This window comes from Dendrobium catenatum, unplaced genomic scaffold (assembly GCF_001605985.2).
Source record: "Dendrobium catenatum unplaced genomic scaffold, ASM160598v2 fragScaff_scaffold_1417, whole genome shotgun sequence".
In the NCBI taxonomy this organism is placed as follows: Eukaryota; Viridiplantae; Streptophyta; class Magnoliopsida; order Asparagales; family Orchidaceae; genus Dendrobium; species Dendrobium catenatum.
In genome coordinates this window covers 423552-436404 of record NW_021319879.1, presented here as the reverse complement: position 1 = coordinate 436404, position 12853 = coordinate 423552, and the positions used below count along the sequence as shown (strand labels likewise).

Sequence of the window (12853 nt, the reverse complement as noted above, 5' to 3'; positions counted from 1 at the left end):
AATATTACTAGCATACCATTTAACTCTTAAAAATATTTCAATTTGCTAGTTGATTTAACTCATAAGGAATATTCTATTGATTTTTTTAAAAGACCTATAAGTTCACCTAATTATAAAAATAACCCTCCTAACTTCTCTTGTTGGGTATGTCGGTCAAAATTCTCAAACAACAAACTTGATTGATTAGTATAATAGGGTTGTGTAAGGGCTGGTCAATTTAAGTTTATTGCCATAAATGATGCTGAGGTGTACTTATGTCGCCAAAAGAAGGTTGCAAATGTGAAAATTTTTAGGGCGCGATTAAAATACACTACCCTAAACAGTCTCTTGTTCACATCTTAAAAAGTAATGCAGCCGCGACGTCGTACCAAACGGGGCCTTAGTTTGGTTGGTCCCTTAAGCTTATATTGAGATCTTGGTCTAGGGTTAGTTTAAGTTATCTATGCTTGAGGCATGATAGTGATTGTTGGCAGATTGGTGTTATGGACGACCCAAAAACTTTTTATGTCGGTTTTTTTTCCTTTTCTTGCTTCTTGATCAGCTTAAAATATGTAAGCTTGTGGTGGAATGTTCCATTCGAGTTAACATCAACTAACCAATATTCTTGTCACTAGGAATATGCATTCCAGGCTCTCAATTATAATTTGTCCTATCTTATGCAAAGAATATGCAATGCAACCAAATACTTTAAACATTGTGTTGTCTCCTGATTGTCCAATTCAAGTTTTGTTGTGAACTTAATGGAAAATCAAGACAACTACTCATCAAATTGACAACTGTATTGATTGCTTCTACTAGTAGTGTCTTTGGAAAACTTGCATTATTCATCATACATTTTACCCGTTCAAGAATGATCATGTTCTAACAAAATATTAAGATAAGGAAGAAATTTGACCATCTTTTTTTATTTTTAATTATATATATTTTTTTAATTTGACCATCGCAATAAAAGCTAACATGCTCTTTTGCCTTACCTGAAATTGTAACCAAAATAAATTTTTTGTGGGCTATAAAATGTAGTGGGATTAATAACTATAATATAGAGTTCAACATACAAGAAAATATTATACATTATATCATGTTGATTATTTGAATTAATATGAGATTTATTAATCATACAGATAGCTAGCTGAATGCAATAATTGTTAAATTGAATCATGCTTCCATAAACAGGAAAATGATATAATCATAAATACTAGGCATGAATTCTTGCAAGGAATGGAAAATCTGATTATCTAATGTACAAACATTCAATGAGTTAAGCTAGGTAACGGGTACCATCATAATACTAGTCTACTGTCTTATATTTTTCTCATTCTTATTTGTCATAGTCTTAGAAGTGTCAAATAATGTCTTGTAGTTTTTGAGATATTTATATATCATATGATCATCACCTATATTGTAGGCGTTTAATAGTCCTTGTTAAGGGTTTCAATTATTGCAACATAACAAATTTAAATGACCTCTCAATTAAGGATGAACTACTGTTAATTAACAAGTATTGGGACTTAGGAACCTTTTTCTGAGGCTCTTTTATAAATTTTGCCCCTCTATGAACTGGTTATCATAGTTTGCCAAAAACTCAGCTTTCTTGGACTTTCTCTCTTAGCATCGGTATCATAAACAGTTAATCTGTACGAAATATTATTATGAGCATGCTAATCTGCAATGTTTATCAACATCTATTAAAGCCATAAGCATGACGAATCGTGATAAAAATATTTGATTGCTTAAATAAGCCTGATGAATTGTGAAACAATTATGAAAATTGTATTATATGAAAATAACCTGCAATTATCTTGAACATGTAATTATTAAAAATGCATTAAACTTATTGATATGACCATAATATGCTTAATATAATGAATTTTCAACTAGAATAGACATAAAATTCCAATATAACCATTGGAATGAACAAGCAATAGCCTTATGAATATTTTTTGCTCACTATGATGGAGATTGAGTATTTTATGGCAAGCACTTGATTAAACACAACGAATTGCCTTACTCCTATCATCTCGAGATCTTGATCTTTTTTATATGATGTCGGAGAAAATAATCTCTTCAATTTATAGAAAATCATAATTTTTTAACTAAAATAAGCTCAAAATAATTACTCATAGAAGCTCTTAAGCATAATTACTCATATAAGCTCTTAAGCCTACTAGCCTCAAACCAAAATCTGCTGCAGAAGAAATTACAAAATACTAAAATTTTCTCACCAACTAAGCTCTCTTCTGTTTTTCTTTTTTTTTTCTTCGCTTCAGCCAGTTCTCACTTTATCGAAGATGGAGTGGGAATGAGGAGTTGCTTATGCTTATATTTATAAAAGTGTGTGTATGTGTCTATATATATATATATATATCCAAATTATAAGAGAAAAATATATAATTTTTAAAAAAATATTGTTAATCATTTTCATACAATAACAACATCAAGCCTTGATCTCACTTTGTGGGGTCGGCTATATGAATCCTTTTTCTCCATTGTGCCATGTTAAAAGGTAAATTGTCATTTAAATCTAATAAACAAAGGTCATTTCAAATATTTTCTAAACTAATTTTTTTTATGTCTACCTCTACCTTTCTTAACATAAGTCAAATCTAATGCGTCTACTTTCCTAACCGGGTCATCAGAAGCCCGCTGTTTTATGTGACCAAATCATCTAAGGCGACTCTCTCTAATTTTATCTTCTACTAGAGCTACTCCAACCTTTTCAGGTATATGCTCATTTCGTATCCTATCTCTAAGAGTAAGGCCACTCATCCACCTAAGCAAGCCATATCTGCAACTTTTATGAGATTAAAAAATCTGGAAATAAATTTTACATTAATTTTGAGTTCACCTTTTAACATTTTTTAAGTATTATATATCGGTTATGGAGTTGTTATCAGAGTTTTTTATGTGATAAGTGGCACTTGAGTTTTTAAGCCTAGTGTTAAATTATTTGAAGCACTAAAAGCACAATTAGGGAGCATGACCTAAATGGTCTTTCAGGAATGTTGAGAAGATATCTTAGCTTATTAATTTCTCCTGAATTGAGCTTTTTTGCTTATTTGAAATGAGCCTATCAATTCGATTGACTTTTTTCCTGCTCTCCACAGCCTTGTAGTCTTCCATGGAGTTTTTAATTTTTTTTTAGTTTGATGTTCCACTCTGTATTGGATACCTTTATTGTGGTATTTTTTTCCTTCAGTATTGGTAGGCTTAGTAGCAATCAGTCATTTATTTTGATTTTTATCTATTGACATAGTTGACCCTTCTTAGATACGTGTTTCCTATATAACTTTCTTCTTCCTTTTTTTTCTGTACAAGGGAGAATGCTTCTTTATGAGAGGATATAACTCCCTCTCCCAAGATTTGGATTAAACTTGGTCAAATTCTATATTGAGAAATTCAAGAAGCTCAATATATCATTTAGTTTCTACATGTTATTTTAGATTCACAACATCTTCATTTTAATCTAAATCCAAATCAGAAAAATCTTAATTGGATGGTTGATCAATTCTAGATTATTTATATTCTTTAATGGTAGGGATTTTTTTTTTTTTTAATTTCATTGATGAGTGCTGCATCTTTGACCTTCGAGTATATTTGTCTTATGATTTTCCAAATTTATTTGCTCTTGCGAGGATCATGTGAGGTTCATTGATTTATGTTATCATGGAGTTTCTTGAGTCTTCTTCATCCCAATGTTTGAATGTCTGTGGTAACATTTCCTTTTTCTTTCATGGTCTTCACTGTTGAGGATCACTTAAGATAATTTCTTACATTTTGCTGATAGGAGGTTTGTAAATTTTGGGACTCTGCTTTGATTACATTGGTGGGGTTTCTCATCATTCATCATGGTTGACTCTCTTGAAGAGAAAAAGAACTCTCATACATGAAGAAGAAACTAAATAAGCATGAGTCACATAGGCCGAAAGCATGTTAAAAATTGGGATGCAAACCTATCCCTGTTACTTCTTGAAAAATAGGAGGGTGGCTAAAAGTTTGATTCCTTTATTATACATGGAATTGCCCAGATTATATTCGGAATCTATACATTTCAAGGAGTATTTATCTAAAATTTTAAACATGGAGAATCCAGCTATATGCTTACACTCCCTTTCCGTTTCCACTAAATCGATGTGTCGTCAGCTTGCCCATTTGTTGGGATTGGCCTTCCATTTTCTTGCTGCCTACCAGCCATACGATGTGCTACCACCTTCCTTTTCTGCTGTCTTAAGCCCATAAAATCAATGGTTGGTGCTTTTCTTTTCTGCAGAATTGACCAGCAATTCTACTAGATTTGTGGGATGTCAGCTATTAACTGGCAAGTTTTTGCATGGTTCAACAAGAGTACATGCACAGCAACTTTTCTATAGTATTGGAATCAGCAGGAATATGCAAAGCAGAGGTGAAATTAGAGAAATAGTCGTCCTGACGAGGCTGGAAATTGTCAATGAAGATGATGCTGGCAGATTATGATCCCTCTGATGACCATGTGTTAATTGACGATGAACCCACCCTTAAATATCTTACACCTGGATGTTCATAGTCATGTTAGATTCAAGCTGATTACACTTAGTTCCTTTCATCTTGTTCATGTTCTTGTGAGCCATCTTTGACCTCTTTTTGTTTCCCCCACCATTTCTGATATCTTATTTGTCCCTCACTCTTGTCATCTCCTCTCATCTCATAGAATCAAGTAATCAACTAGCGAGGAAACAAACCTGAAAGAAAAAGAACGGTGAGTGTGCAAACTACGGAAGGCAATATGCTGTGCGTTTCCTTCTTAACATGTCATTGCACTTAGCCGTACTGTTAAATGTTCATTGCTCTCCTTTTCTGTTTATTTTAATTCGTAATTATTTTTTGCCACATTGACGTTTATGTTTTGGCGATAAAGTCTTATTACTCCATTCTTGCATCCAGGTATTTACTTTTCTGGCTTGTGGTACTTGGTGGAAAGTTTTCCTTCGCATACTTTCTATTGGCAAGTATCTATGATAATATTGTACGTACTTGTCCTCATTTTGGCAAACTTTTTTGATCTGCATTTTGTTTTCCGCAGATCAAGCCATTGGTATCACCTACGCAAATTATAGTAAAATTTAATAACTTGAGCTACTCCTGGCATGATTTTTTCTCTAAAAGTAAGTACTGTTTTTTTTTTTTTTTAAGTTTTTTTTTTTAATGAATATGATTTCAAGATATCATATCATTTTCAGCTGGTGAATTTTGTCCGCAATTTGTTTTTGACTTTCTATAGATCCTCGTTGCATTTTTAACACTAATTATTTTCAGTTTGTGAGTTCATTGTCATTCTTGATTACGTATTAAACATGAAATGTAATTTCGATGTCACTGTATACATGCGATTTCAGCATTTTGTTTAACATATATATAGGATCGAACAGATAGTGGAGCAGGAAAAGGGAAAAATTGGCACCATTACAGATAATCATTTTGAATAGCAGCCCAAGCTTAATTTTCTTTAACAAGTTGCATCGCCGTCGGTTTCATAATGTCCTCCTGGCAAGATTTCGTCGCAATTTCCCGTCTTCTTTATGTTCAAGGGTTTTGGGATTATATGTAGAAGTTGCTTATCTAGTTGATGGCTTTCTCCTAGTTGATCTCATTATGACTTCCTCTTTGCTCATGCACACTACTGTCCAATCAATGGCCTTTGGTGAGATCTTATCGTAACATCCCACCTATGATGCACCGACACGGACATGGAGACACGGACACGACACGACACGGACACGGGACATGGCAATTTTTAAAAATATAGGACACGGGTGCGGCGTGGACACGGCATAATATTTTTTTAATATACTATATAATAATTTTTAAAAATATAGGATACGGACACGGCGTGGACAGATGGCGCTTTTGAACCTTCACCTAATCAACCCCCGCTAGTAGCAGAGCTCATTTTGCTAACAAACCAATCATACATATGAATACACCAAATTAAATTGATATGAAGTGAAATCAAAATATTCCAATAATAAGACAACATGAATACAATAATATACTAGTCTGCTGGGGGTCCAAGGGGGTGCTTGCCCCTGGCGCGGGTTCGTATTATATATCCTTCTTAGTTGCTTCAAAATTTTATTGTAAGACTAATTTTTGAAAGTTCTGCTTGTTTTTAAGTTCGTAGCATGTACCGAGGATATACTAGCAATACCCGAGCAATGTACCTAGCCCGGTACTGACGGTAGCGAGCATGTACCCTAACAGTACCAGCATGTACAAGCCCGGTAACCCGAACATATAATGAGCCAGTACCGAAGCATGTACGAGCCAACGGTACGAGCATTACTGAGCCCCTACCGAGCACTGTACTGCAGCCGGGTACCGAGCATGTACTGCCGCGGGTACGAGCATGTATGAGCACGAGGTACCGACAGTGTACTGGCGGTACCGAGCATGTACTGAGCAATATTGAGCATGTAACTGGCAAAATAGCCGAGCATGTACCTGGAGAGCTGTACTGAGCAGCCTTGACACAGCATGCCCAACGTACCGAGCATTTACTTGAGCGGGGACTGAGCATGACTGAGCGTACCGAGCGGTACGACCGGTTAGCCGGAGCATTGTACCTAGCGGTACCCTTCATTTATAATCGGACAGCGTATGTCCGATGTTTAATTTTAATTTTTTTAATTTGGACACTCCGAATGCCGTGTCAGACCGTGCCCATGCGTGTCTGACGTGTGTCCGTGGTGTCCGACATGTTGTCCGAAATTGCATACCCCTATCTAAGTGTCCGTGTCAGGTGCATCATAGCATCCACGTCGGTTCTCCTCATTATATGCGTGAAATAAGTTAACCAAAGTGGTTAAATATCTAAATAGTAAGATTTAGATGTATATATAATATAAATAGGAAGCTTTGTGAGTGTATGCATATATAATCCTCTTATTATAATAAAAATGATAATAAAAATTAAAAAATTTACTTTATTTATATAAATTTAATTTTATGCTAAATTATAAATAAAAAAATAAAAAAATTAAAATAGAGAAGTCGATATAGATACTAGTAATATTTTTATAATGTGTTTATACTCGGTCGGCTGAGATACCCAATAAAAATTAATATGAAGCACAAAAAATTATGTGATTATTTGATTCAATAATAGTTTAATATAAAATTAAATCAGGCAGGATTGTGATAGGAAATACTTGAAGATCTCAAGTAAACCTATTAATTTTAGAAAAAACAATAAGAAATATCCACTAAACTCCAAGGGAAAATCAGAAAACAGTAGTTTTGTTGCGATAATACAAAATAGCAACAATACAAAGTAACGGAAGGAAAATACTAAGATACAATTGATCCTCAATTCGAGAGGATCCATCTCTCACAATCCCTTGACGTCGTTAGAGCCTAAGTTGCCCAACTCCGAGAAGAAAATAGCCACAATCAATTGCATAACACTGACCCTAATTTTTTCTCCTACTTAAAGCATGCAATTAAACTCAAATTCCCCCTTACCCTTAGCAGCCTCCTCCTTCCTAATTGAAATCTCTAGTGGGCCCCACCCATCATGGGCGACAAATCCAAGAAGGCGGACTGCTTGGTCCGCCTCTTATATAATTGGGCCGGCCCCTTGGCAAGGGTCGGCTGGACTGGTCCAGTATGGATCAGTTTAACAATACCCCCTCCCAAAGAATCATTTTGTCCTCAAGATGAAAGGAGGGAAAATATTGCTTCACCCTCTCATAAGGTTACCATGTGGCATTGTAGTCAGGTAGGCTCTTCCATTTGATCAAAACTTCCTAGATTTCCTCATCTCCCTGACAAACTCCCATCAACTCTAATAGTTCTAATACCACCTCCAAGTCCTCTATCAACATCACTGGTAACTCCGAACTCATTGTATAATCCCTAATTACCCTTCTCTGTTGTGATACGTGGAAATCAAGATGTATGGTTGTTGTCGATGGTAATTTTAGCCGATATGCCATCGCTCCATTCCTCTCTAACAACCTCAAATGGCCCAAAATAATTTGGGGCAAGTTTCTCATTCCTCCTGTTGGCGATGGGAACACTCTCTACCCTACCTCAAAATAGATATCCTTCTTATGCTCATCTGTCTGTCTCTTCATAATCTGTTGAGCCATATATAGATGTCTTTTCAATTCTTCCAACACCTTTTCCCTCTCTTCCAAGTACTCCTCTACTGAAGAAATTGGGGTGCTGTTATGCTCAAAGTGCACTAAGTGAGGGGGTTCCTGTCTGTAAAACACTTTGAATGGGGTCATATGAGAAGCAGAATGGTATGAAGTGTTGTATCAGTACTCTACCCATGCTAACCACTTGCTGTCTCCGACTTAAAGCATCGTAGATATGTCTCCAAACTCATATTAACCACCTCTGTTTGCCCATCTGTCTGCGGGTGGTAGGCGGTGCTCCTCTTCAGTACTGCCCCCTGTAGTCTGAATATCTCTCCAAAAGTGACTGAGGAACAAGTTATCCTTATCATATACTATAGACTCCGGTATCCCGTGCAATCTGGCCACTTCCATGATGAAAGTTGATGCCATAGTTACTACTGTGTAGGGGTGTCGTAGGGGAATGAAATGAGCATACTTGCTCAGCCTGTCTACTAACACAAAATTCACTATGAACCCTTCTGATCGAGGTAATCCATCTATGAAATCCATGGATACCTCCTCCCACACCCATCCTGATAGAGCTAAAATGATGTGAAACAATCCCATGCGAAAATGATTTGCTTAAAGAAGTTTGCACATTTAGATTTAGAGACAATAATAAGCAAGATCTTATGCGGAATTGAACGATAAAATAACTATTAAAGTGGTGTCTAGCTTAGGTTATCTCACATGCATAGAGGTTGAGATCATTAAATAGTCAACTAAGTCTTTCTTTGCATACATGGATTGTTCCAACAATAAATTCCAATACTAACAATAAGATTAGTCTATGAAAGATCCCTCACACAACTCTTCTAATTACTAGGCTTTAGCGGAGACGCATTAATATGATCTTCATGAAGACAATAAATTCACATTCAAGGATGTAACTATGAAGATAGCGAATCGGATGTTGAGTTTACCCAAAGACAAGAAAGATACGCACTCCTGCAGGATGATTTGAGTGTTGGGGACGACTACGATAGCCATCATGAGCTTCTTCGCACCACCGATTAGCCACGACAAGATGTGGATCTTCAAGACAGCAGCAGTTTCTGTTTTGGACTGATTCTGGACATCATTTGGAACCTTCCGGATTAAGCTATGGTGCTAGGAGATTTGTAGAATCAGTGGACAGCAAGTTGTAGAAGAGCGTCCAGCAGTTGGAAGGTTTTAGGAGGCAGGAATTTAAGTTTCCCTTGCTGGAATTCTTCCGGATACCGTTGGGCAGCAACCAGGATTTGTGGGCAGCAATTCCGTCTTCCTAGAACAGCAATTATGGGTCTTCCACGGGCTGAGGGAGCAAGGCAATCGGCTAAATTTCAGGCTGCAGTCTTAGGAAGAAGAGGGCTCCACGTTGGATTGAGTTTGGAAAAGAGTTAATGGAAGAAAATTAGGGAGAGGGGCTTTGGAAATTTCTGTCAGCAGCAGGGAATGAGTTAAACTCTTTCTTAGAGAAGTCATGGCCCATCAATTGAAGCCCATTAAGGTGTGGCCGGCGGTTTCAAGAGAGAGGGAGGGGGAATAAATGCTAATCCTGCAATTAAATTCAGAATTTGAGAGGTTTTGGGGGGAAATCAATTTGAAATTTGATTTCAAATTAAGTAGTAATCAATGCATTAATTGGGCATTGAATGGGGCTCCAACCAAGGTGAGGCCGGCGGCATGTGGAGAGAAGGGAAGAGTGTGGGAGCCATTGAGGGGTTTCCAAATCAGCACATGGGAGTTAGGAAAGCTTATGATGAAGTCCATTTGAATTTGAATTTCGTCATAATGCGAATTTAAGAACTTTCCTTATTAGGAATTTCCAAATATGGAAAGTTTTTGAATTTCAAATTTTGAAATTAAAAAATCGGTAACTCCTTTATTTATTGCTAGGCCACAATCAAGAAGCCATAATGATGATTGACATCTTCATCATGGCTTGGGGCAAGGTGGTGGCCGGCGGCCAAAGGAGGAAGAGGGGGCTTGCCGTCGGGTTGGGGGTTTCTTGATGGAGCTTGGGTTGTAGTGGAGGAAGCTAGTGGATAAAGCGGTGGATGATTGGATCTCGGGTAGGGCTTAGTGTGGGGAGGAGGAAAACAAGAGTTTGAGAAAAAAATAATAAGATAAAATAAACCACGAGTCGAGGACGCTTCCAACGACTGGCGGGGATTGCTTTTGCCCTCACCTTGGGCTTTTCCTAGAACTCACACAGAGATCTAGGAGAGTTGAACTCACTAAGAGATCAAGAAAATATGAACTCACAAAGAGAACACAAAGAGAAGAATTTCATTTCAATAATCATCATCCCTTTCCAAGAGGAAGGGGAGGGCTTAAATAGCCAAATACATGAGGGAAAATAAAAGACACAATTGCCCCTAGGGCAAACATAAAGCAAAGCCCTCAAGTGATGGTAGAAATGGAAAAGTACAAATAACAAATAAAATACATGAAAATAAATAGACACGATCGTAGTCGTTGATCTTCGATGTCCTCATCATAAAGGCTTCAGTAATCCTCCTAGAGACATGATCATGTACTTGTTCCTTTGGCTCTCATACCTGGCTACTAACTCCTCCACATCCTTGTGCATCCCCTTTTAATACAACTCTGAGGCAAGTCTCTTGTAAGTCTTCATGCACCCCATGAATGACCCCCAACAATGCTCCCATGGAACTCTTGGTGCAAGTGTGGAATATGAACTGATGTCCTAGGCATCACAAATCTCCCTTGGTATAGGAGCCTCTTCCCTTATAAAGAATAACATAGGTGGCTACTCTCCTCATTCAACAAATCATCCATAATCCTTCCCAAACTCCTCATCCTATGCACTCTCCTCAATGGCCTCCCAATCCAGTATAAGTGGTATTGAAACTGCTATTGTTTGTAACTTCCCTATACACCTAGACAAGATATATGCTGCCTTGTTCTCTATCCCTGGCCTATACTGGATTTTAAAATCATATCCCAATAACTTTGACAGTCACCTTTGGTGTTCCTCTGCCACCATCCTCTGCTCTAACAAGTACTTCAGGCTCTACAGGTCTGTCCTGACAATAAAGTGTCGGCCTAACAAGTAGGGTCGTCACTTCTAGATGGCTAACACAATGATCATCAACTCTCTCATAGACTGACTTCATCCTAGCCCTATATGTCAATGGCTGACTGAAATAGGCGATGGGTCGATGGCTCTGCATGAGTATTGTTCCCAATCCATACTCTGAGGCATCTGTCTCCACTATGAAGACCTGAGTGAAATTTGGTAGGGCTAAGACAGACACAACGGTCTTGAACTTTTTTAAGCTCTCAAAAGCTACTATAGCTGCTTCTCCCCATAAGAAACCATCATTCATCAACTGAAATGTCAGTGGCCATGCAATGGTGCTATATCCCTACATGAACCTCCTGTAGTAGCTTGTCAGCCCTAGGAATCCCATAAGCTCCCTGAGATTCATGGGTAATGCCATATCTACATAACTTTAATTTTGGCCTGATCCGTCACTACACTATCCTTAGAGACTACATGCCCCAATTACTCCACACTGGCTTGTGCAAAATAACATTTCTTCAGATTGACCCTTAGCTGGTGCTCCTGTAAGACTTCTAAAACCTTCCCAAAGTGCTCCTAGTGTTCCTCCTTTGACTTGTTGTAAACCATGATATCATCAAAAAGCGCAAACACAAATCGCTTTGAGATAGGGGTGGAAGACCTTGTTCATGGGAGACTGAAAGGTAGCTTGAGTATTAGTGAGGCCAAAAGGCATAACTTGGAATTCATAATGCACTTCATGAGTCATGAAAGTAGTTTTTGGCACATCCTTCCCTTTTCATTATAATATGATAGTACCTTGACTTCAGATCTATTTTGGTGAAAATAATTGCCCCACACAGCTCATCCAGTAGCTTATCTATCACTGGGATGGAAAACTTGTCTGGCACAATTTTCTTATTCATCGCCTTATAGTCCATAGAATATCTAGCTCCCATCCTTTTTCTTAACTAACAACACTGGGCTAGAAAATGTACTCACACTAGAACTGATAATTTCCGCTTCCAGCATCTCTATGATCAAATTCTCAATATCATCTTTCTGAAATTGAGGATAACGGTAGGGTCTGACACTGATGGGTGACAGGCCTTCCCTCAAGGTGATAGCGTGTTACTGCTCCCTTGGCGGTGGCAATTGCTGAGGTGGTTGAAAAATCTCACTGAATTGCTGAATCAGTAGCTGAGCTGAAAGAGGAATGTCCCCACCCTCCAATATGATACCCTCCAGCCTATGTAGCTCCACTAGATAACCTTTCCCCCTCCTCTTGTATGCTCCTCATCATGGTTTCATGTGATACCATGGCTTTCAAGAGCGCTAAATCTCCCTGATCACTATCTAATGAGGACATCAGAAGATCAATGATCTACGGCCACGATCTACTTTTGATTATTATTGTATTTGATATATTTTATTTTATGTTTTATGAGTCTATTGTATTTCTTTCCGTTTATGCCCTTGCTTAAGGGCCTCGTCATGTGTTTGCCTTAAGGGCAATTGTGTCTTTGTATTTTCTTTATTCCGTTGGCTATTTAAAGCCTTCTCCTTTTCATGAAGGATTATGAATTATTGATAATGAAAATTTTATGTTCTTGTTGATCTCTTAGTGAGTTCATGTTGATCTCTTAGTGAGTTCATGAGAGGAGAAGCCCGAGGAGGGTGATTTACA

At 37.6% G+C, this 12853-nt stretch overlaps 1 protein-coding gene across 1 annotated transcript in view; it reads left to right on the top strand.

Moving 5' to 3' along the window:
* Positions 1-12853, top strand: part of LOC110106746 (callose synthase 9) — a 189230-nt gene that overhangs the window by 71178 nt on the left and 105199 nt on the right. The window contains exons 19-20 of the mRNA XM_028699978.1: positions 4918-4978; positions 5057-5138. Of these exons, the coding sequence (XP_028555811.1) occupies positions 4918-4978; positions 5057-5138 (143 nt within the window). The remainder of the gene's footprint in view (positions 1-4917; positions 4979-5056; positions 5139-12853) is intronic.